Below are 23,612 nucleotides of genomic sequence, written 5' to 3'. Positions count from 1 at the left end.
AATGGGAATGATACTCTCCCCCTCTTGCCTCCAGGGTGCTACACAGCCTCACTACGCAGCCTGACCTAGTCCCAGATTGTTTCAGTAGCAAACGTCAAACAGTATTGATTCATCCTGTTATATATGTGAGCTAATGAAAGATTTGTACCTGGCAATCTATGCCCCTATTGATCTCCACACCATCTCCATACACAGAAATTATAGACATTCAAAAGATAAACCTTCCTCAAAATGTATTCATTGTGTAAACAAACACACCAGGCAATCTCTCTCGATTTGTTCTCTCATTATGTGTTTGTCCTCTGGTTAGTTCCTGTGTTCAGTGTGGGTGTGTGGCTCTCTAGGATGCTGCACAGGCCCCAGTGGAGCCTAATCAGAGCTGGAGAGGGCTCTGGAATGGCTCGGAGGCCTGGGTAACTAAGGGAAGGGATGGGGAGGATTGGAGGAGCAGCATACTGATGGATCCATCCCTGTAATGATTGCACAGTCACAGCCGCCACATCCCCAGGGACCCGCCTGCATTCTGTTATCCCTCACCCCACTGGCCTCTGTCTCACACACACACTGAATCCTCCTACCCCCATCCCCATCCCCCTAGCCAGCAAACATCAGACAAATAAAAGACAAGCTGAATACAACAAAACACAATACAGTAGGAGATAGATATCAAATACAGCGTTGTACAAACAAACACCAGTTGAGTCAGGTTTCATTGTACTGATATCATTGCATCATTACAGTTGTCCCAGTGGAGAAGGAGCTCACCAGCAGTTTGAGCAGCCAGAAGCGGGACTTGTAGTAGCCAGTCTTGAAGGGGTTGATGAGGAAGAGGAGCATGAAGCCGTAGAGGATGAGGGGGTTGACCTGCATTGGCAGCATGGTGTACTCAGAGTACAGACAGGACAGGATGCTCATACACCACAGCACCCCCAGGAACCCTGCAATCTAGGGAACAATTCAATAGATTTTTTATTCAACTACCTTTATAACGCTGTATATAATTTGTCCTTGGCAATATGATCAGAAAAAAACATAGTGCATGTCTTCAGATTAGTATTATTATTGAAATGTTTAATTTACCTTATTCAGCACAATTCTCTCTCTGGTGGTCACACCAGATCATTCTCTCTGTGGTGGTCATACCAGATCATTCTCTCTCTGGTGGTCACACCAGATCATTCTCTCTCTGGTGGTCACACCAGATCATTCTCTCTGTGGTGGTCACACCAGATCATTCTCTCTCTCTGGTGGTCACACCAGATCATTCTCTTTCTGGTGGTCACACCAGATCATTCTCTCTGTGGTGGTCACACCAGATCATTCTCTCTCTGGTGGTCACACCAAATCATTCTCTCTCTGGTGGTCATACCAGATCATTCTCTTTCTGGTGGTTACACCAGATCATTCTCTCTGTGGTGGTCACACCAGATCATTCTCTCTGTGGTGGTCACACCAGATACTTCTCTCTGTGGTGGTCACACCAGATCATTCTCTCTGTGGTGGTCACACCAGATCATTCTCTCTCTGGTGGTCACACCAGATCATTCTCTCTGTGGTGGTCACACAAGATCATTCTCTCCCTGGTGGTCAAACAATATCATTATCTCTCTGGTCGTCACACCAGATCATTCTCTCTCTGGTCGTCACACCAGATCATTCTCTCTCTGGTGGTCACACCAGATCATTCTCTCTCTGGTGGTCACACCAGATCATTCTCTCTGTGGTGGTCACACCAGATCATTCTCTCTGTGGTGGTCACACAAGATCATTCTCTCTGTGGTGGTCGCACCAGATCATTCTCTCTGTGGTGGTCACACCAGATCATTCTCTCTGTGGTGGTCACACCAGATCATTCTCTCTCTCTGGTGGTCACACAAGATCATTCTCTCTCTCTGGTGGTCACACACGATCATTCTCTCGGTGGTGGTCACACACGATCATTCTCTCTGTGGTGGTCACACAAGATCATTCTCTCTGTGGTGGTCACACCAGATCATTCTCTCTGTGGTGGTCACACGATCATTCTCTCTCTCTGGTGATCACACAAGATCATTCTCTCTCTCTGGTGGTCACACGATCATTCTCTCTGGTGGTCACACAAAAACATTCTCTCTGTGTGGTGGTCACACAAGATCATTCTCTCTGTGGTGGTCACACAAGCTCATTCTCTCTCTCTGGTGGTCACACAAGATCATTCTCTCTGTGTTGGTCACACAAGCTCATTCTCTCTCTCTGGTGGTCACACAAGATAATTCTCTCTGTGGTGGTCACACAAGGTCATTCTCTCTCTCTGGTGGTCACACTAGATCATTCTCTCTCTCTGGTGGTCACACTAGATCATTCTCTCTCTGGTGGTCACACTAGATCATTCTCTCTGTGGTGGTCACACTAGATCATTCTCTCTCTCTGGTGGTCACACACGATCATTCTCTCTCTCTGGTGGACACACCAGATCATTCTCTCTCTCTGGTGGTCACACCAGATCATTCTCTCTCTCTGGTAGTCACACTAGATCATTCTCTCTCTCTGGTGGTCACACTAGATCATTCTCTCTCTCTCTGGTGGTCACACCAGATCATTCTCTCTCTCTGGTGGTCACACCAGATCATTCTCTCTGTGGTGGTCACACCAGATCATTCTCTCTCTCTGGTGGTCACACCAGATCATTCTCTCTCTCTGGTGGTCACACTAGATCATTCTCTCTCTCTGGTGGTCACACCAGATCATTCTCTCTGTGGTGGTCACACAAGCTCATTCTCTCTCTCTGGTGGTCACACTAGATCATTCTCTCTGTGGTGGTCACACTAGATCCTTCTCTCTCTCTGGTGGTCACACACGATCATTCTCTCTCTCTGGTGGTCACATCAGATCATGCTCTCTCTCTGGTGGTCACACTAGATCATTCTCACTCTCTGGTGGTCACACTAGATCATTCTCTCTCTGGTGGTCACACTAGATCATTCTCTCTCTCTGGTGGTCACACAAGATCATTCTCTCTCTCTGGTGGTCACACCAGATCATTCTCTCTGTGGTGGTCACACCAGATCATTCTCTCTCTCTGGTGGTCACACAAGATCATTCTCTCTCTCTGGTGGTCACACACGATCATTCTCTCGGTGGTGGTCACACACGATCATTCTCTCTGTGGTGGTCACACAAGATCATTCTCTCTGTGGTGGTCACACCAGATCATTCTCTCTGTGGTGGTCACACGATCATTCTCTCTCTCTGGTGATCACACAAGATCATTCTCTCTCTCTGGTGGTCACACGATCATTCTCTCTCTGGTGGTCACACAAAAATATTCTCTCTGTGTGGTGGTCACACAAGATCATTCTCTCTGTGGTGGTCACACAAGATCATTCTCTCTGTGGTGGTCACACCAGATCATTCTCTCTCTCTGGTGGTCACACCAGATCATTCTCTCTCTCTGGTGGTCACACTAGATCATTCTCTCTCTCTGGTGGTCACACACGATCATTCTCTCGGTGGTGGTCACACAAGCTCATTCTCTCTCTCTGGTGGTCACACAAGATAATTCTCTCTGTGGTGGTCACACAAGCTCATTCTCTCTCTCTGGTGGTCACACTAGATCATTCTCTCTCTCTGGTGGTCACACTAGATCATTCTCTCTCTCTGGTGGTCACACTAGATCATTCTCTCTGTGGTGGTCACACTAGATCATTCTCTCTCTCTGGTGGTCACACACGATCATTCTCTCTCTCTGGTGGTCACACCAGATCATTCTCTCTGTGGTGGTCACACCAGATCATTCTCTCTCTCTGGTGGTCACACCAGATCATTCTCTCTCTCTGGTGGTCACACTAGATCATTCTCTCTCTCTGGTGGTCACACCAGATCATTCTCTCTGTGGTGGTCACACAAGCTCATTCTCTCTCTCTGGTGGTCACACTAGATCATTCTCTCTGTGGTGGTCACACTAGATCATTCTCTCTCTCTGGTGGTCACACACGATCATTCTCTCTCTCTGGTGGTCACATCAGATCATGCTCTCTCTCTGGTGGTCACACTAGATCATTCTCTCTCTCTGGTGGTCACACTAGATCATTCTCTCTCTGGTGGTCACACTAGATCATTCTCTCTCTCTGGTGGTCACACAAGATCATTCTCTCTCTCTGGTGGTCACACCAGATCATTCTCTCTGTGGTGGTCACACCAGATTCTTCTCTCTGTGGTGGTCACACCAGATCATTCTCTCTGTGGTGGTCACACAAGATCATTCTCTCTGTGGTGGTCACACAAGCTCATTCTCTCTCTCTCTGGTGGTCACACAAGATCATTCTCTCTCTGGTGGTCACACAAGCTCATTCTCTCTCTCTGGTGGTCACACAAGATAATTCTCTCTGTGGTGGTCACACAAGCTCATTCTCTCTCTCTGGTGGTCACACTAGATAATTCTCTCTCTCTGGTGGTCACACTAGATCATTCTCTCTCTCTGGTGGTCACACTAGATCATTCTCTCTGTGGTGGTCACACTAGATCATTCTCTCTCTCTGGTGGTCACACACGATCATTCTCTCTCTCTGGTGGTCACACCAGATCATTCTCTCTGTGGTGGTCACACCAGATCATTCTCTCTCTCTGGTGGTCACACCAGATCATTCTCTCTCTCTGGTGGTCACACTAGATCATTCTCTCTCTCTGGTGGTCACACCAGATCATTCTCTCTGTGGTGGTCACACAAGCTCATTCTCTCTCTCTGGTGGTCACACTAGATCATTCTCTCTCTCTGGTGGTCACACTAGATCATTCTCTCTCTGGTGGTCACACTAGATCATTCTCTCTCTCTGGTGGTCACACAAGATCATTCTCTCTCTCTGGTGGTCACACCAGATCATTCTCTCTGTGGTGGTCACACCAGATTCTTCTCTCTGTGGTGGTCACACCAGATCATTCTCTCTCTGGTGGTCACACCAGATCATTCTCTCTCTCCGGTGGTCACACTAGATCATTCTCTCTCTCTCTGGTGGTCACACCAGATCATTCTCTCTGTGGTGGTCACACCAGATCATTCTCTCTCTCTGGTGGTCACACTAGATCATTCTCTCTCTCTGGTGGTCACACCAGATCATTCTCTCTCTCTGGTGGTCACACTAGATCATTCTCTCTCTCTGGTGGTCACACCAGATCATTCTCTCTCTGGTGGTCACACTAGATCATTCTCTCTCTGGTGGTCACACCAGATCATTCTCTCTGTGGTGGTCACACCAGATCATTCTCTCTCTCTGGTGGTCACACCAGATCATTCTCTCTGTGGTGGTCACACAAGCTCATTCTCTCTCTCTGGTGGTCACACTAGATCATTCTCTCTGTGGTGGTCACACTAGATCCTTCTCTCTCTCTGGTGGTCACACACGATCATTCTCTCTCTCTGGTGGTCACATCAGATCATGCTCTCTCTCTGGTGGTCACACTAGATCATTCTCACTCTCTGGTGGTCACACTAGATCATTCTCTCTCTGGTGGTCACACTAGATCATTCTCTCTCTCTGGTGGTCACACAAGATCATTCTCTCTCTCTGGTGGTCACACCAGATCATTCTCTCTGTGGTGGTCACACCAGATCATTCTCTCTCTCTGGTGGTCACACAAGATCATTCTCTCTCTCTGGTGGTCACACACGATCATTCTCTCGGTGGTGGTCACACACGATCATTCTCTCTGTGGTGGTCACACAAGATCATTCTCTCTGTGGTGGTCACACCAGATCATTCTCTCTGTGGTGGTCACACGATCATTCTCTCTCTCTGGTGATCACACAAGATCATTCTCTCTCTCTGGTGGTCACACGATCATTCTCTCTCTGGTGGTCACACAAAAATATTCTCTCTGTGTGGTGGTCACACAAGATCATTCTCTCTGTGGTGGTCACACAAGATCATTCTCTCTGTGGTGGTCACACCAGATCATTCTCTCTCTCTGGTGGTCACACCAGATCATTCTCTCTCTCTGGTGGTCACACTAGATCATTCTCTCTCTCTGGTGGTCACACACGATCATTCTCTCGGTGGTGGTCACACAAGCTCATTCTCTCTCTCTGGTGGTCACACAAGATAATTCTCTCTGTGGTGGTCACACAAGCTCATTCTCTCTCTCTGGTGGTCACACTAGATCATTCTCTCTCTCTGGTGGTCACACTAGATCATTCTCTCTCTCTGGTGGTCACACTAGATCATTCTCTCTGTGGTGGTCACACTAGATCATTCTCTCTCTCTGGTGGTCACACACGATCATTCTCTCTCTCTGGTGGTCACACCAGATCATTCTCTCTGTGGTGGTCACACCAGATCATTCTCTCTCTCTGGTGGTCACACCAGATCATTCTCTCTCTCTGGTGGTCACACTAGATCATTCTCTCTCTCTGGTGGTCACACCAGATCATTCTCTCTGTGGTGGTCACACAAGCTCATTCTCTCTCTCTGGTGGTCACACTAGATCATTCTCTCTGTGGTGGTCACACTAGATCATTCTCTCTCTCTGGTGGTCACACACGATCATTCTCTCTCTCTGGTGGTCACATCAGATCATGCTCTCTCTCTGGTGGTCACACTAGATCATTCTCTCTCTCTGGTGGTCACACTAGATCATTCTCTCTCTGGTGGTCACACTAGATCATTCTCTCTCTCTGGTGGTCACACAAGATCATTCTCTCTCTCTGGTGGTCACACCAGATCATTCTCTCTGTGGTGGTCACACCAGATTCTTCTCTCTGTGGTGGTCACACCAGATCATTCTCTCTGTGGTGGTCACACAAGATCATTCTCTCTGTGGTGGTCACACAAGCTCATTCTCTCTCTCTCTGGTGGTCACACAAGATCATTCTCTCTCTGGTGGTCACACAAGCTCATTCTCTCTCTCTGGTGGTCACACAAGATAATTCTCTCTGTGGTGGTCACACAAGCTCATTCTCTCTCTCTGGTGGTCACACTAGATAATTCTCTCTCTCTGGTGGTCACACTAGATCATTCTCTCTCTCTGGTGGTCACACTAGATCATTCTCTCTGTGGTGGTCACACTAGATCATTCTCTCTCTCTGGTGGTCACACACGATCATTCTCTCTCTCTGGTGGTCACACCAGATCATTCTCTCTGTGGTGGTCACACCAGATCATTCTCTCTCTCTGGTGGTCACACCAGATCATTCTCTCTCTCTGGTGGTCACACTAGATCATTCTCTCTCTCTGGTGGTCACACCAGATCATTCTCTCTGTGGTGGTCACACAAGCTCATTCTCTCTCTCTGGTGGTCACACTAGATCATTCTCTCTCTCTGGTGGTCACACTAGATCATTCTCTCTCTGGTGGTCACACTAGATCATTCTCTCTCTCTGGTGGTCACACAAGATCATTCTCTCTCTCTGGTGGTCACACCAGATCATTCTCTCTGTGGTGGTCACACCAGATTCTTCTCTCTGTGGTGGTCACACCAGATCATTCTCTCTCTGGTGGTCACACCAGATCATTCTCTCTCTCCGGTGGTCACACTAGATCATTCTCTCTCTCTCTGGTGGTCACACCAGATCATTCTCTCTGTGGTGGTCACACCAGATCATTCTCTCTCTCTGGTGGTCACACTAGATCATTCTCTCTCTCTGGTGGTCACACCAGATCATTCTCTCTCTCTGGTGGTCACACTAGATCATTCTCTCTCTCTGGTGGTCACACCAGATCATTCTCTCTCTGGTGGTCACACTAGATCATTCTCTCTCTGGTGGTCACACCAGATCATTCTCTCTGTGGTGGTCACACCAGATCATTCTCTCTCTCTGGTGGTCACACCAGATCATTCTCTCTCTCTGGTGGTCACACAAGATCATTCTCTCTCTCTGGTGGTCACACTAGATCATTCTCTCTCTCTGGTGGTCACACTAGATCTTTCTCTCTCTCTCTGGTGGTCACACTAGATCATTCTCTCTCTCTGGTGGTCACACTAGATCTTTCTCTCTCTCTGGTGGTCACACAAGCTCGTTCTCTCTCTCAGGTGGTCACACTAGATCTTTCTCTCTCTCTCTGGTGGTCACACAATATAATTTGTTCTCTCCATTATTACCACTAGTTGTCTCAGTGTACTGTCTGGCTTGATTCTTGTTATTGTCCTTTTGTATACCTTGGTTCTCCCCTCTCCCTTACCTCAAACAGGTGCTGGTGGGAGAGGTTGCTGCGAGGGTTCAGCTCAAAGATGAGCACGTGGTTGACCCCCGCCTGGCGCCAGCCGTACGTGTTAATGCCCAACAGGAAGAGGAACTCAATCAGCAGGAAGCCACCACGGTAGATACGCACCAGAGGCCACACGTTCTCATACCGGATGAGTACAGCACCTGCAAAATAATAATAGCAATTAAATAATCTAATTCTCCATCAAAATATCTGAGGCTACAGTCCTGTTATAAAATACAGTCTGCACTACTAACTTGAGCTCCTCACTAATGGCAAGCCCCATTTCCTGTGTATCTTTTAATCCCCCAGTAAAAAGGCCTTATTAGCATGGTTGTGTGTGAATGTACCACTGAGGATGAAGGAGATAGAGAGGACGATGAAGACCCCACAGTATAGGCCAACGCGGAAGGTAGTCCAGGCTAGAGCAGGCTGCAGGAAGGAAAAGCAGAGAATGACAGAGATGAGCAATTACCAGTTACTAGGCCTGTGTGACTGCCAGTCTTCTCTGCTCTACTGTAACGTTGTCAGGCACACAGCTGCAGATCCACACTAGGCAGTTACTAATTAATTTAGCTTGACAGATAGACCCGCCTATCCAGGGAAGCTGAAGCCATTCACAGAATCCAGTTCACCTGTTCCTTGTTCAATGCACCTTATAGGAAGTGTCCTTACATTAACGTGTGTTATCGTCAAGTACTTTTGTACGTGCTAAAAATACATTTCATATAAAGGTGCCCACAGGAATCTGGACAAGCCATTTGGATCTGGCATAATTCAGGGTGGACATGACATTAATATTAATACAGCTATAAATCTAAAGGATATGTGATAGGGGATGTGAAGCACTCTCTCCAGCACTCTCTCTCTCTCATCCCCTGTGGAAAAGCTATTTTTTTCAGTCTAGTATGGAGAGCCTCTTACAGGATCAATACTGTGGGCATGAATAGGGTGTGTGTGTCACATATCTATACTGTATACACACACAGCAGGAAGGAGATGAAGAGCAGGAAGTGTGTCACTCTACCATACTACGTTTATGTTGATGAGATCCTGGTGCTGGCAGGGAATTATGGCAGGAAAGATCTAATTGGTTAATTGTACACTAACTAACTAACATACACCCTCTAGTAAACCTGTGGTGTCCGTCTCTCTCACCTGTGCTGCCCCCAGTGGAGGCACTCTCAGCCTCTTCATGGCCTTCTGACGGTCCCCTCCCTCCAGCTCTGTGGTCACCACAGCCTGACAAACACAATACACACGTCACTACTGTTCATCCAGGAACAAGTTCAAATGCAATTCAACATATTAAAGAGCAAAAGTCAAAGACCAGGATCCAATTTTGCCAGAATTAGCAATTTTGTGGTTAAAACAGATGATGGAGTATACACTGTTGTCAAGGATGAACATCAACCTAAACAACGCTTTGACGTCCACAACCAGGGGCTTCTGTTCCATACGTACCTCAGTCTCAGAAATGAGCTGGGTGATCTTCTTACAGGTGTAGAAGGGGGCCACCTCCACGTGGGCCACGCGCCAGTCAGCCCCACGGGGAGTCTCCAGGATCTTATCATGCTTCTTCAGGATCTTACGGAAGCCTGTGAAGTTCAGATTCTGGGAGAAAGACAAATCGTGGGGTTAAGTCTGAACTGAGCAAGAGATGCAGAGAGGGAGAAGGAGACAACGACTAAACGGTTGAGATAAACTGAACTGCTGAGATAAAGAGAGGAACAGAGAAGAAATAGACAAACCACTAGAGAGAGGTGGATGGAGAGGTAGTAAGATGCAGAGAGACATTTGATGTTGATTGCAGCATCAAACAGAAAGATGAGAGGGTGTGGATAGGCTGACTGTTTCAGCTGGTAGTTCAGCATCAGGATGAGACTGAGGTAGTATCTAGGGGTAGTGTGTAGGGTTTAGGGTTAAGGGTACCAACCTGGTAGTTCTGCATCAGGATGAGGCTGTGGAAGTACCTAGGGGTAGTGTGTAGGGTTAAGGGTACCAACCTGGTAGTTCTGCAGTAGGATGAGGCTGAGGTAGAACTCGGAGAAGGCCAGCTGTAGGTCCTTGATGTTGCGGTGTTTGCAGCGCTCCTCCTGGGAAAGGTGGAACACTGTCTTGCGTTTCCGCAGACCTGGCGCATTGCTCTCACGCTGCGCATCCAGAGACGACTGCAGCTCATTCTGCAGGGTGGCGAAACGCCTCTGGGCTTCCGCAAGTTTCTCTGCAGGAGGGAAGGAGATATGGAGAACAGCCGAGTGAGCAACAGTGTCAGTATGACAAAGACAGATCTGATTTCACTATGCTGATGTCTTGTGGATAGTTCTAGTGGTTTTGAGAGTAACTTCTACTGCACTGAGACTGTCAGAAACATTAGCTTGCATTAACAGCCCTGCAGTAAATCCAGCCAGAGGTAAACACACTTCTCCCTGCCCTCCTCTCCATTACGGGGAAGTGGAAAGAGGAGTATTAGGTTCTGCAGACGTGTAAATGCAGCCCTTGGCAGGCCCATTACCAGGGTCATGACAGGGTTCATTTCCCTCCTGAGAGAGAGACAGCAGCAGGGCAGGGGGGAACCTGAGTAGATCTGGAACATGGCCCACATTCTCCCCCAGCCTCCCCATCCCAGTCCCACGAACACATTCCAGGACAGAACTCCTCGAGCCCGGCTTTGGCACATATACTCCACTGTCACCTCCGCCTGTGTCTGCACTCTGCACCCCACCACATCCTATTCATAGGCCAAGGCTGGAGAGAGGGTTCTGCAATAGACCGCTTCAGTCCTGATTCACAACTAGACCGCCTGGTCAACGGCAGGGCAGAGAGGCCCTGCCTGCATGTGTTTGTGACAATGACGAAGCACCGTCTCATGTTCCCCACGGTCAATCAGTGAAGACAAGGGTGTTACGTTAGGTGCAGTGGGTTCAATGGTTAATTTAACGCTCAGTTGCAAACACAGCCTCTGAATTTCCCAGTACCTGACTCACAGGAATGCCTGCTCTTTTGATGGCTACAATTAGAGTAATCCCTCACAGGATAACAGTAGATTATGTCACTGACACTGTCTACCCTGTCCAGAGGGTCTCTATCTGCCGCTCTGCATGGATCAAGTCATGACATAACATGAAGCGTGAGAAAGTCAAGACTCACATACTTTACCTAAATTGGAAGAAATTAAGCCTGGGTAGATTTGTGTGTACAGACAAAGGTGTCAGAATGGTATGCAAGCTGAAGAGACTAAAAGAAGCCTTAATGTCGGAGCTTTGCCAGGATCAGCCACAGGTAAAATATTGTCTCTGGAGTCTATATCTGAGGATACATCCAAATATTTTAGATATTGTGGTAGCATTTAACAGAGACTGTGTTGTGCCTTGGTTTTTCTCACTGGCATATAGTTAAATGCACTGCTCCAGGTTCACTTAATGGGGTCGATGACCCCTTTCAGAATAGGGAAGCTGCTTGCTACAGCTCTTTGCGGAGGCGACGACTTTCTTATGTAAAGCTCACACCTTGAACAAGACATGAAAAGAGGGAGATAACGATGTCTGTCCAACAAGATTCAGTAATTGCTTGTTTCATCCCAACATCCAGCTAGACAGATATGCAACACATCCAGGCGTAGAAAATGAGAGATTATGATGCTGCAGTCTGGAGTCCGAGAGTGAAGTGACTGACTGTGGCTGGGCTACAAGACAGCCAAGAAGACCTAACACTGCTAAAAACAACCTTTGCTATAGATTTCATTATAATCTGAATTGAGACAGATTTATTCTAGTAAAGCCAGATGTCTAGCCTTGATGTGGGGCGGCAGGTAGCCTAGTGGTTAAAGCGTTGGACTAGTAACCAAAAGGTTGCAAGATTGAATCCCCGAGCTGACAAGGTAAAAATCTGTCATTCTGCCCCTGAACAAGGCAGTTAACCCACTATTCCTAGGCCGTCATTGAAAATAAGAATTTTTCTTAACTGAATTGCCTAGTTAAATGAAGATAAATTAAATAAAATACTCAGACTCAGTCTGCTGGATGTGCTTAATGAGCAACAGTGATGGGAAATCCTTGTTTTTCAGGGGAGATAAAAGCGAGGAGCAACAGGATGTTGATCAGAGTGCCAGTTCTCTTTGGCAGTCCAACCTGGTCTGAGTTTATTTCAGCTTCTGGCAAAGCCTCAACTCTGAAGGGGATGGGAGGGGAGGTTTATTGGAGAAGAAAAATAGGGAGTTTAAAAGCCTTTCAGACTTTAAGGAAAAGCAAATTAAAGTAGACACTAATGAATGCACCTTTTCTATATTTTGTTGGCTTCCTGTCTAACTCGTACCATTACCAATAAAGTACGTACTCGTTGGTAACGAGATTTAGAATATATCGAATGTCCATGTTGCCAGGCAGCATCAACCCATTAAATGCAGTTCTACAAAACATCACGTAGTTGGCACCCAAGTAAAGCTTATCACTCAACATGACAACCGTATGTGCAAGATGTCAAGGACATTACTGGCTACTCCCATTGCACTGCAGGCATTAGTTATTATGGCATTATAAGTAACTATGAGTGGACAAACTGCAGATTCACACAGAAAATCAAAGGGGTGGTCTAACTTAGTCAGAGAGACAAACTTGCATAGCATAGCATAACATAGCATAGCATAGCATAGCATAGCATAGCATAAAATAGCATAGCATAGCAGCACTGCTCCATCAAATAAGCCTACCTGAATAAAATGTGTTGATCTTCAAAAGCTCCTTCTCACAATTCTGAAAAAACTTCTCCTCAAACTTGGCGTAGTATCTCTTGACAGTGTCTTCATCTGTGACTGGAGAGGGGAAAAAAGAGATGGAGAGAGAGAGAGAGAGAGAGAGAGAGAGAGGGGAGAGAGAGAGAGAAAGGTCACGTTTCGAACAAAACATTCAACAAAAAAACATTATTTAACCAATGAAAAACAATTAATGGACACATCATTATGGGCATTTCAGTCTATCAGTTTGGCTTATGATTACATTCACTTCCTTTTTCAAGATGATTCTCCTTCAACAAGCATCAATGCACTTAAACAATGCTTTCATTCAGACCAGGGTACCAAGAGAAACAAAATGGTTAAAAATGGCTTGATGGACAGTGTACTGTTCAGCCCAGAAAGGTCACCAACACGCCCCTGACTCTTTCATTCCTCTGACGGTCATTAAATGTTGGGGACAAGCACAGTGGCACAGTTCTAAATTAGGACACCTTTAATTTGGTCCCTCCCCTCCCCTCCCCTCCCCTCCCCTCCCCTCCCCTCCCTTCCCTTCCCTTCCCTTCCCTTCCCTTCCCTTCCCTTCCCTTCCCTTCCCTTCCCTTCCCTTCCCTTCCCTTCCCTTCCCTTCCCTTCCCTTCCCTTCCCTTCCCTTCCCTTCCCTTCCCTTCCCTCCCCTCCCCTTCCCTTCCCTTCCCTTCCCTTCCCTCCCCTCCCCTCCCCTTCCCTTCCCTTCCCTCCTCTGTCTTCTTACTTGGTGTTGCTCATCCAGCACACAGAGTAACCCAACACCCCTATGAGTTGCCTGGGGGATTCCATCCCCTGTCTGCATCCCACGCTCCCCCCACCCCATCCCCATTAACCTTAGCCCAGCTTAGCCCACTGGCCTTCCAGTAAAGACAATAGCAGCCAAGAGAACCAGGGCCACAGGGCACTGTCCCAGCCACAGCTTAAAGTCTGACCACAGGTCCACAGCACAGGATCAACAGGCTGTAGTTGTAATGATTTTATTTATAGTGACCACAAGTTCCAAAACCCATCCATCTATAACAGCTGGCAATATTTGACTGTGATCCTTAGAGTAGAGAGTCACAGTGTAAGAGACAGGCCTCGTCTCCTGGGACTGAGAAAGACAGAGACAAAGAGGATCTGCACACTGAGAGAATGTGCATCTTAATATCCTCTCTCTGCTACTAAAACATGTATTATTTTTCAATGATTATTCATCACGATCACTCTCTTATCAATGTTAGCCTGGCCAGACTTGCTAGTTGACACCAGTACTGATGCAGCATTGATGTTCGATCTAAATGTCACAGCCAGGGATACATCACACACCATCCATCACACTATCTCTGCTAAATGTTTGTGCAAGAGTGGGGTTATAATAGAAATGTTAGCTAACCTATCAAATGAAATGGCCTTTTAATGCAAGTTGAAACCTTTAGATGGAGAGGCATTCAATTCTGTTCTTAGTAATAACAAAAAGATGCCTAAGGCTGGGTAGGCTGTCAATATTCCTGCTCTTTTCACCTGCATGCAGAGCGAGAATCCAAGGAGAGACTGTGATTGTGTTCAGTAAAAGGCTGTGAAAATGTTCCTTGGAGTCAGTGAACCAGTCAAGCGATGCGCAGCTTTACATAAAAAAATTGAAAAACATCTGTATATCGATAATTAGTGAATTGAATCATGTTCAGTGGTTGAAAATGCTTCATAAGGGACTTTATATGATGAATCACTCCCATAGTGCTGGGGAGATGTGTCACCTTACTGCAGTTCAGACTAACCTCATGACAGAGTCATCTTGCAGTCCTCATTAAACATCAAAAACAACATCATCATTGAACAAAAAGAAAACATCAGCAGCCATGCTCAACTGTCTGAACTGAGACAGAACATAAACAGGGACTGAGATGACCTTCAACTTATCATCTTCACTGGGTCAGTGTGTGTGAGAGAGAGAGACCAGAATGTGTGTGCTGTGAGATACAGCTGGCATCAGTGGGTCATAGCCAGTGTTGAGTGGAGGTCAGGAGGGTGTGTGAGTGCCTTACAGTGTACACCCACACAGCTCATCCCCTCCTGTCTGGAATAGAGGAGAGGAGGAGGAGAGGAGGGTGAGAGGAAGAGGAGAGGAGGAGGAGAGGAGGAGGAGAGGAAGCAGCTAACTATCTGCATGAGGAATGAGGAATGGAAGTACGCTCTGCCTACGCCTCTGAAAGCATTTCTACCTCACTTCCTAATTCCATTGCAGTCACAACACACCTTGGACCAGGACATATCAATGGAGAGTTTAGTCATTTTACTTCGTCTGGCTGGTTGCCAGTCCTCCCAGCACAGACTGGGATATGTTTAGAGAACAAGCCTGTGAGAACAGGGCACTGCAATACTGCTGCAAAACCAGGTCAAGTACAAGATCCCAAAGGAAAAGGTGATAGAACACTGGAACTAGTCTACATGAAGACAACAGGGGGAGGAGGCAGATGACAAGGAAGAAAGAGATATAAGAGGGATGTGGACTTTGGATGAAATTATCCTAGATTATGTTATGAGAGGAAATGGAGGAGATCAAAGCCTGGAGAGAAAGGTAGGGAGAGGGCCGTGGAGTGACCCCTCGCCACTATCTCCCCCCGCTGAAGTTCTACTGACCCCTATCTCCCCCCTGCTGACCCTCTACTGACCCCCATCTCCCCCCGCTGAAGTTCTACTGACCCCTATCTCCCCCCGCTGACCCTCTACTGACCCCCATCTCCCCCCGCTGAAGTTCTACTGACCCCCATCTCCCACCGCTGACGCTCTACTGACCCCCATCTCCCCCCGCTGAAGTTCTACTGACCCCCATCTCCCACCGCTGACCCTCTACTGACCCCCATCTCCCCCCGCTGAAGTTCTACTGACCCCCATCTCCCCCCGCTGACGCTCTACTGACCCCCATCTCCCCCCGCTGAAGTTCTACTGACCCCTATCTCCCCCCGCTGACGCTCAACTGACCCCTATCTCCCCCCGCTGAAGTTCTACTGACCCCTATATCCCCCCCGCTGAAGTTCTACTGACCCCTATCTCCCCCTGCTGAAGTTCTACTGACCCCTATCTACCCCCGCTGACGCTCTACTGACCCCTATCTCCCCCCGCTGAAGTTCTACTGACCCCCATCTCCCCCCGCTAAAGTTCTACTGACCCCTATCTACCCCCGCTGACGCTCTACTGACCCCTATCTCCCCCTGCTGAAGTTCTACTGACCCCTATCTACCCCGCTGACGCTCTACTGACCCCTATCTCCCCCCGCTGAAGTTCTACTGACCCCCATCTCCCCCGCTGAACTTCTACTGACCCCTATCTCCCCCCGCTGAAGTTCTACTGACCCCCATCTCCCCCCGCTGAAGTTCTACTGACCCCTATCTCCCCCGCTGAAGTTCTACTGACCCCTATCTCCCCCCGCTGAAGTTCTACTGACCCCCATCTCCCCCGCTGAAGTTCTACTGACCCCTATCTCCACCCGCTGAAGTTCTACTGACCCCTATCTCCCCCGCTGAAGTTCTACTGACCCCTATCTCCCCCCGCTGAAGCTCTACTGACCCCCATCTCCCCCCGCTGAAGTTCTACTGACCCCTATCTCCCCCCGCTGAAGTTCTACTGACCCCTATCTCCACCCGCTGAAGTTCTACTGACCCCTATCTCCCCCGCTGAAGTTCTACTGACCCCTATCTCCCCCCGCTGAAGCTCTACTGACCCCCATCTCCCCCCGCTGAAGTTCTACTGACCCCTATCTCCCCCCGCTGATGCTCTACTGACCCCTATCTCCCCCCGCTGAAGCTCTACTGACCCCTATCTCCCCCCGCTGATGCTCTACTGACCCCTATCTCCCCCCGCTGACGCTCTACTGACCCCCATCTCCCCCCGCTGACCCTCTACTGACCCCCATCTCCCCCCGCTGAAGTTCTACTGACCCCCATCTCCCACCGCTGACGCTCTACTGACCCCCATCTCCCCCCGCTGAAGTTCTACTGACCCCCATCTCCCACCGCTGACCCTCTACTGACCCCCATCTCCCCCCGCTGAAGTTCTACTGACCCCTATCTCCCCCCGCTGACGCTCTACTGACCCCTATCTCCCCCCGCTGAAGTTCTACTGACCCCTATCTCCCCCTGCTGAAGTTCTACTGACCCCTATCTACCCCCGCTGACGCTCTACTGACCCCTATCTCCCCCCGCTGAAGTTCTACTGACCCCCATCTCCCCCCGCTGAAGTTCTACTGACCCCTATCTACCGCCGCTGACGCTCTACTGACCCCTATATCCCCCTGCTGAAGTTCTACTGACCCCTATCTACCCCCGCTGACGCTCTACTGACCCCTATCTCCCCCCGCTGAAGTTCTACTGACCCCCATCTCCCCCGCTGAACTTCTACTGACCCCTATCTCCCCCCGCTGAAGTTCTACTGACCCCCATCTCCCCCCGCTGAAGTTCTACTGACCCCTATCTCCCCCGCTGAAGTTCTACTGACCCCTATCTCCCCCGCTGAAGTTCTACTGACCCCTATCTCCCCCGCTGAAGTTCTACTGACCCCTATCTCCCCCCGCTGAAGTTCTACTGACCCCTATCTCCCCCGCTGAAGTTCTACTGACCCCTATCTCCCCCCGCTGAAGCCTTACTGACCCCCATCTCCCCCCGCTGAAGTTCTACTGACCCCTATCTCCCCCCGCTGAAGTTCTACTGACCCCTATCTCCACCCGCTGAAGTTCTACTGACCCCTATCTCCCCCGCTGAAGTTCTACTGACCCCTATCTCCCCCCGCTGAAGCTCTACTGACCCCCATCTCCCCCCGCTGAAGTTCTACTGACCCCTATCTCCCCCCGCTGACGCTCTACTGACCCCTATCTCCCCCCGCTGAAGCTCTACTGACCCCTATCTCCCCCCGCTGATGCTCTACTGACCCCTATCTCCCCCGCTGAAGCTCTACTGACCCCTATCTCCCCCGCTGAAGCTCTACTGACCCCCATCTCCCCCGCTGAAGTTCTACTGACCCCTATCTCCCCCCGCTGAAGCTCTACTGAGGAGGTCTGCTGGTCCCCAGGAGACTGTGTCTGTGTGTATTTGTGCACGTGTGTAAGTGTGTGCGCGCATATGTGTGTGCGTGAGCATGTGTGGCATGTGAGAACAAAGGAGCGAGAGGCAGCGCTGCTTTGAAACAGCCCCGTCCCTGCAGCTACACATTGAGTATTCACTAGGCCTCTGATGCAAAAATGTCTCTATAACCAACACTTCAGCCTCATTTGCTTCACCTCAACCTTACTCAAATCTGCATGAATCAACATAATTAGGCTCACAGAGTTAGAGTTAAGTACAAACGGTCTGTGCTAATTTATTTTCAGCTAAAACAACAGATAGATATGAACAGCTCAATTGCAGAGGAAAAAATACTTAAACAAGTGAAATCATAATGGTATTTAGTGCGTTTATTCCCATTTATCAAAGATGTCTGTATTTATCTGAACTCAATGTCTTCTCTCTCTCACTGTATGGGGCCTCATTATTGCACCACTGGCTGGTGAGGAGACAGCCAAGCCCACTCATAGTCCAATGGTACAATCCTCCCCAGTGTCCCTCTGACAGGCAGCTCTGGAGGGCCTCTCCCTGAGCTCATTATCCTCAGAGTGGTACTGTGGCACAGCTAACAGCCAACATCCCTCAAGGGAACCAGCCCAGCCCACTGCTGCCCCAACCTGCACTCTGCTACAAAGACCCAGAGCCACAGAGAGCAAACAGGCTGGGCCACACCAAAGCTGTCTCCACCAGCCGTCACTAAATGGCTTCCTGCAGCAGTATCTGCCCTAACATTACAGGGATGAGTGAGCGCTTAGGCGGATATGTGTGTGTGTGTGTGTGTGTGTGTGTGTGTGTGTGTGTGTGTGTGTGTGTGTGTGTGTGTGTGTGTGTGTGTGTGTGTGTGTGTGTGTGTGTGTGTGTGTGTGTGTGTGTGTGTGTGTGTGTGATGTGTGTGTGTGTGTGTGTGTGTGTAAGTGTGTGGTGCAGGCAGTAGGATGTTGATGAAATGCCTCCTAGAAGAGTAATAGCTATGTCCCTGGGGGCTCTGTGTGAAGATGGATACTCTGGCCACCTCATCTTGTGCTGTGTTTGATAGTGTTTGTTGGACATCAGTATTTCACCTCTCTGTCAGCACTGAGCAGGGTTCTACTCTTTCTTTTGAGGTGAGCTCCTTGATGTTTTGTCTATATAGTGACATGATGGAGCTCTGAGGGTTGTAACCTTTTACTCATAACAGAGTGTCTCATGGAGGACAGGCTGGGTAAGTCGTCATGTTTTAGTTTTTCTTCATGGTTTCTTAGTTGTATTTGTTTCAGTAGGTACTGGGTATAGTAAGTCTAAAAAGTAAGCTTTCAGTTTGATTAAGATGTGTTAACTAGCGCTGCATATCATGGACATTTCCTGTAGGTGCTTGAAGCGGATGGAGTATGCTCCACAGTCCTAGTACAGAGGAGCTTCCCAGCATGGCCTACATACTGCCGTTTGCCACCATGTTTCTGCCAACTGGTGACACTCATGGCAGTCACAGGAGGGAAGTGAGTAAAGCTTAAGTGCTTTAGAGCAGCCAGGAAAAGAAAGTCACTTTATTATTCTGTTGTGGAGGGATGGGTGAGTAGAGTCCAAGTGTTTGTGAGTGTTTGTGTGTGCATAAGGATGCATGTGTTTGTGAATATACAGTGCCCTCCCTAATTATTGGGACAGTGAAGCATTTTTTTTCTATACTCCAAAAGCAAAAGTATCGGGACAAATTCACTTATATGTTTATTAATGTAGTAAAAAGGTAAGTATTTGTTCCCATATTCATGTTACACAATGACCACATCAAGCTGGTGACTCTACACATTTGTTGGATGTGTTTGCTGTTTGTTTTGGTTGTTTTTGTGCCCAATAGAAATGAATGGTAAATAATGTATTGCGTAATGTCAGTCACTTTAATTGTAAATAAGAATAGAATATGTTTCTAAACACTTCTACATGAATGTCGACGCTACCATGATTATGGATAATCCTGAATTAATCGTGAATAATGATGAGGGAGAAAGTTAGAGACGCACTATGTAAAAAAAGTGCTGTAATTTCGCAACGGTTCACACAATACGGGTAAAAATACCCTCAAATTAAAGCGGACAGTCTGCACTTTAACCTCATATTAATTGTATCATTTCAAATCCAGACTTTTGAAGTATAGAGCCAAAACAAACAAAAAAATGCTTCACTGTCCCAATAATTACGGAGGGCACTGCACATCTAATAAAAATAGGATCTAAACCTACACAACCCGTTAGCAGCCAGCTTTAACAAGCCATGATTAATCCTATGTTCATTCACTGGTTCCCAGTGCTCCTGTAAGATGAGGTTCAGGAATATGGACAGCTCTTGCTCAGCTGTTATCAGAGATGCCCAGTCCAGTGGAGAACACGTCCTTGGCTGTTACTGGTGGAAGCAGTACCATATTAGTCTACCTCATGAGAAATCAATACAACAATAGGAGAGCAACCATGAATCCCCTCTAAAGCCTTTGATATCCTCTTGACCTTTATGCAGGTCAAAAGTGAGAGAAATAAGGGGATCTGAATAAAATGTTCTATATCTGAAGACAAATGACTAAACTTACTGCCTACATTGTGTTCATTCAAGGTATTTTCTCAGAAAAACAATCTGGGCTTCTCTGAGAAAAACAGGTCTTGGTGTATTCCCTTGCAGGTTGCATAATGGTGGGCAGCCCCTTTCCCTTCTGTGGTGTAAATAAATCATGAGGAGCACTCGCAACTTCTCCAGACCTGACTCAAATCTCCCCTCCTGACCCACCCCATCAAGCCTCCACATAAATCTTTCACACTAACCCCCCTGTGGAGATGAGAAAACCTGAGCTCTCCGCCATGTCAGAGGCTCTAACCCTCCCTTGCTGTATGAACGCACGCACACACACACAGAAAGAAACATGAGGTGTTGTGGGTCACAGGATATTGTAATGTAGTTTTCAGATGAAGGAGAGAGTTGTTTAACTAATATAAGCCTAAACAACCGGTAAAGTGGAAGCCTTCATTCCTAGTTGTTCGACCCATTCAAGAAAATCAAGCCAATGTAACCGTGTTCCATTTCATGCCCGTAGTCCATTTTTCTCTGTTTTTACTGAACGTCTTCATATTGTGGCATTTATCACTGGGAGTGTGACAGGAACATGGAGTATGACTGGCCCAGAGGAGAGGGTTGATGTGCCCCTTTATGTTGGGACCAGTGATATCGTCATCTATTAGCCTGAATGTGTAGCCAGGCGAGAGAACATGACATGGATCCTTCTCTGAGTCTCACACAGACACAGCTATATCAGCCCCAGTCATTTTACACTTCATTTAAGCCATGTAATGACACCTCATTGCTGTTTATCACCCATGTCCTTCTGGCATCATCATTAGCTGAAAGTGCAGTTACTGCCACTATATTCATGAAATTCATTTCCCTCATCTCTTTCCACTCATGAGTCATTAGTCAGGGTCTTTTTGTTATCGTATCACCTTCCTGTATTGAACTGAGCGAGTGGGTGTGTGTGCTCAGGTTGCATTATTCTCACGTTTCCCCCTATCTGAGGAGTAAGGAAGCCTTGTTTGGGAGAGAAAGAGAAAGTGCACTCACACAGAGCAGTGCTTCCATTCTACATCCTCTTGTTCCAGACATACAGGATAACCATGAAGCAAAACCATGCAGACAGTGCCCCCACACCAACCCAACCCCTCCCTCGTCTGCTTTGTTCCTCTTCCCATTCCCCCCTCCAGCCACAATTCATTATAACAATCATGCAGTTTGTGGAGCCAGGAGACCATTCAGAATGAACATTAACTAGGCTAGCCTGCTACTGTAGGTCTGGAGTGGTTTATCAGCCCGAATAAGGAGGAGTATAAATAAAAACTGCTTGCTAAGTAAGCAACTCAAACTGAGGCAAACACAGTTGTAATAGTAAGGGAGGAATCACTTTTCAAGAGGCCACTTAACAACTTGAGAGAGGTGTTTGTTTATTTAGTGCATTGGTTAGTGTGTGTGTATATAAAAAAAAAAATGCTCAAAAAAATAAAGGGAACACTTAAACAACACATCCTAGATCTGAATGAAAGAAATAATCGTATTAAAAACTTTTTTCTTTACATAGTTGAATGTGCTGACAACAAAATCACACAAAAATAATCAATGGAAATCCAATTTATCAACCCATGGATGTCTGGATTTGGAGTCACACTCAAAATTAAAGTGGAAAACCACACTACAGGCTGATCCAACTTTGATGTAATGTCCTTAAAACAAGTCAGAATGAGGCTCAGTAGTGTGTGTGGCCTCCACGTGCCTGTATGACCTCCCTACAACGCCTGGGCATGCTCCTGATGAGGTGGCGGATGGTCTCCTGAGGGATCTCCTCCCAGACCTGGACTAAAGCATCCGCCAACTCCTGGACAGCCTGTGGTGCAACGTGGCGTTGGTGGATGGAGCGAGACATGATGTCCCAGATGTGCTCAATTGGATTCAGGTCTGGGGAACGGGCGGGCCAATCCATACCATCAATGCCTTCCTCTTGCAGGAACTGCTGACACACTCCAGCCACATGAGGTCGAGCATTGTCTTGCATTAGGAGGAACCCAGGGCCAACCGCACCAGCATATGGTCTCACAAGGGGTCTGAGGATCTCATCTCGGTACCTAATGGCAGTCAGGCTACCACTGGCGAGCACATGGAGGGCTGTGTGGCCCCCCAAAGAAATGCCACCCCACACCATGACTGACCCACCGCCAAACCGGTCATGCTGGAGGATGTTGCAGGCAGCAGAACGTTCTCCACGGCGTCTCCAGACTCTGTCACGTCTGTCACGTGCTCAGTGTGAACCTGCTTTCATCTGTGAAGAGCACAGGGCACCAGTGGCGAATTTGCCAATCTTGGTGTTCTCTGGCAAATGCCAAACGTCCTGCACGGTGTTGGGCTGTAAGCACAACCCCCACCTGTGGACGTCGGGCCCTCATACCACCCTCATGGAGTCTGTTTCTGACCGTTTGAGCAGACACATGCACATTTGTGGCCTGCTGGAGGTCATTTTGCAGGGCTCTGGCAGTGCTTCTTTTGCTCCTCCTTGCACAAAGGCGGAGGTAGCGGTCCTGCTGCTGGGTTGTTGCCCTCCTACACGTCTCCTGATGTACTGGCCTGTCTCCTGGTAGCGCCTCCATGCTCTGGACACTACGCTGACAGACACAGCAAACCTTCTTGCCACAGCTCGCATTGATGTGCTATCCTGGATGAGCTGCACTACCTGAGCCACTTGTGTGGGTTGTAGACTCCGTCTCATGCTACCACTAGAGTGAAAGCACCGCCAGCATTCAAAAGTGACCAAAACATCAGCCAGGAAGCATAGGAACTGAGAAGTGGTCTGTGGTCCCCACCTGCAGAACCACTCCTTTATTGGGGGTATCTTGCTAATTGCCTATAATTTCCAACTGTTGTCTATTCCATTTGCACAACAGCATGTGAAATGTATTGTCAATCAGTGTTGCTTCCTAAGTGGACAGTTTGATTTCACAGAAGTGTGATTGACTTGGAGTTACATTGTGTTGTTTAAGTGTTCCCTTTATTTTTTTGAGCAGTGTATATATATATATATATATATATATGTGTGTATGTGTGTGTGTG

General features: G+C 47.9%; 1 protein-coding gene across 1 annotated transcript in view; it reads right to left on the bottom strand.

Moving 5' to 3' along the window:
- Nucleotides 1-23,612, bottom strand: part of LOC106613915 (solute carrier family 53 member 1) — a 95,821-nt gene that overhangs the window by 14,103 nt on the left and 58,106 nt on the right. Inside the window, exons 3-9 of the mRNA XM_014216697.3 lie at nucleotides 12,883-12,984; nucleotides 10,181-10,398; nucleotides 9,639-9,788; nucleotides 9,333-9,416; nucleotides 8,525-8,606; nucleotides 8,151-8,338; nucleotides 766-945 (exon numbers count right to left, since the gene is read on the bottom strand). Of these exons, the coding sequence (XP_014072172.1) occupies nucleotides 766-945; nucleotides 8,151-8,338; nucleotides 8,525-8,606; nucleotides 9,333-9,416; nucleotides 9,639-9,788; nucleotides 10,181-10,398; nucleotides 12,883-12,984 (1,004 nt within the window). The remainder of the gene's footprint in view (nucleotides 1-765; nucleotides 946-8,150; nucleotides 8,339-8,524; nucleotides 8,607-9,332; nucleotides 9,417-9,638; nucleotides 9,789-10,180; nucleotides 10,399-12,882; nucleotides 12,985-23,612) is intronic.

This window comes from Salmo salar, chromosome 10 (assembly GCF_965601325.2).
Source record: "Salmo salar chromosome 10, fSalSal1, whole genome shotgun sequence".
NCBI lineage: Eukaryota > Metazoa > Chordata > Actinopteri > Salmoniformes > Salmonidae > Salmo > Salmo salar.
Note: the sequence above shows the minus strand (reverse complement) of the source record. Positions and strands in the feature narration are given on the sequence as shown.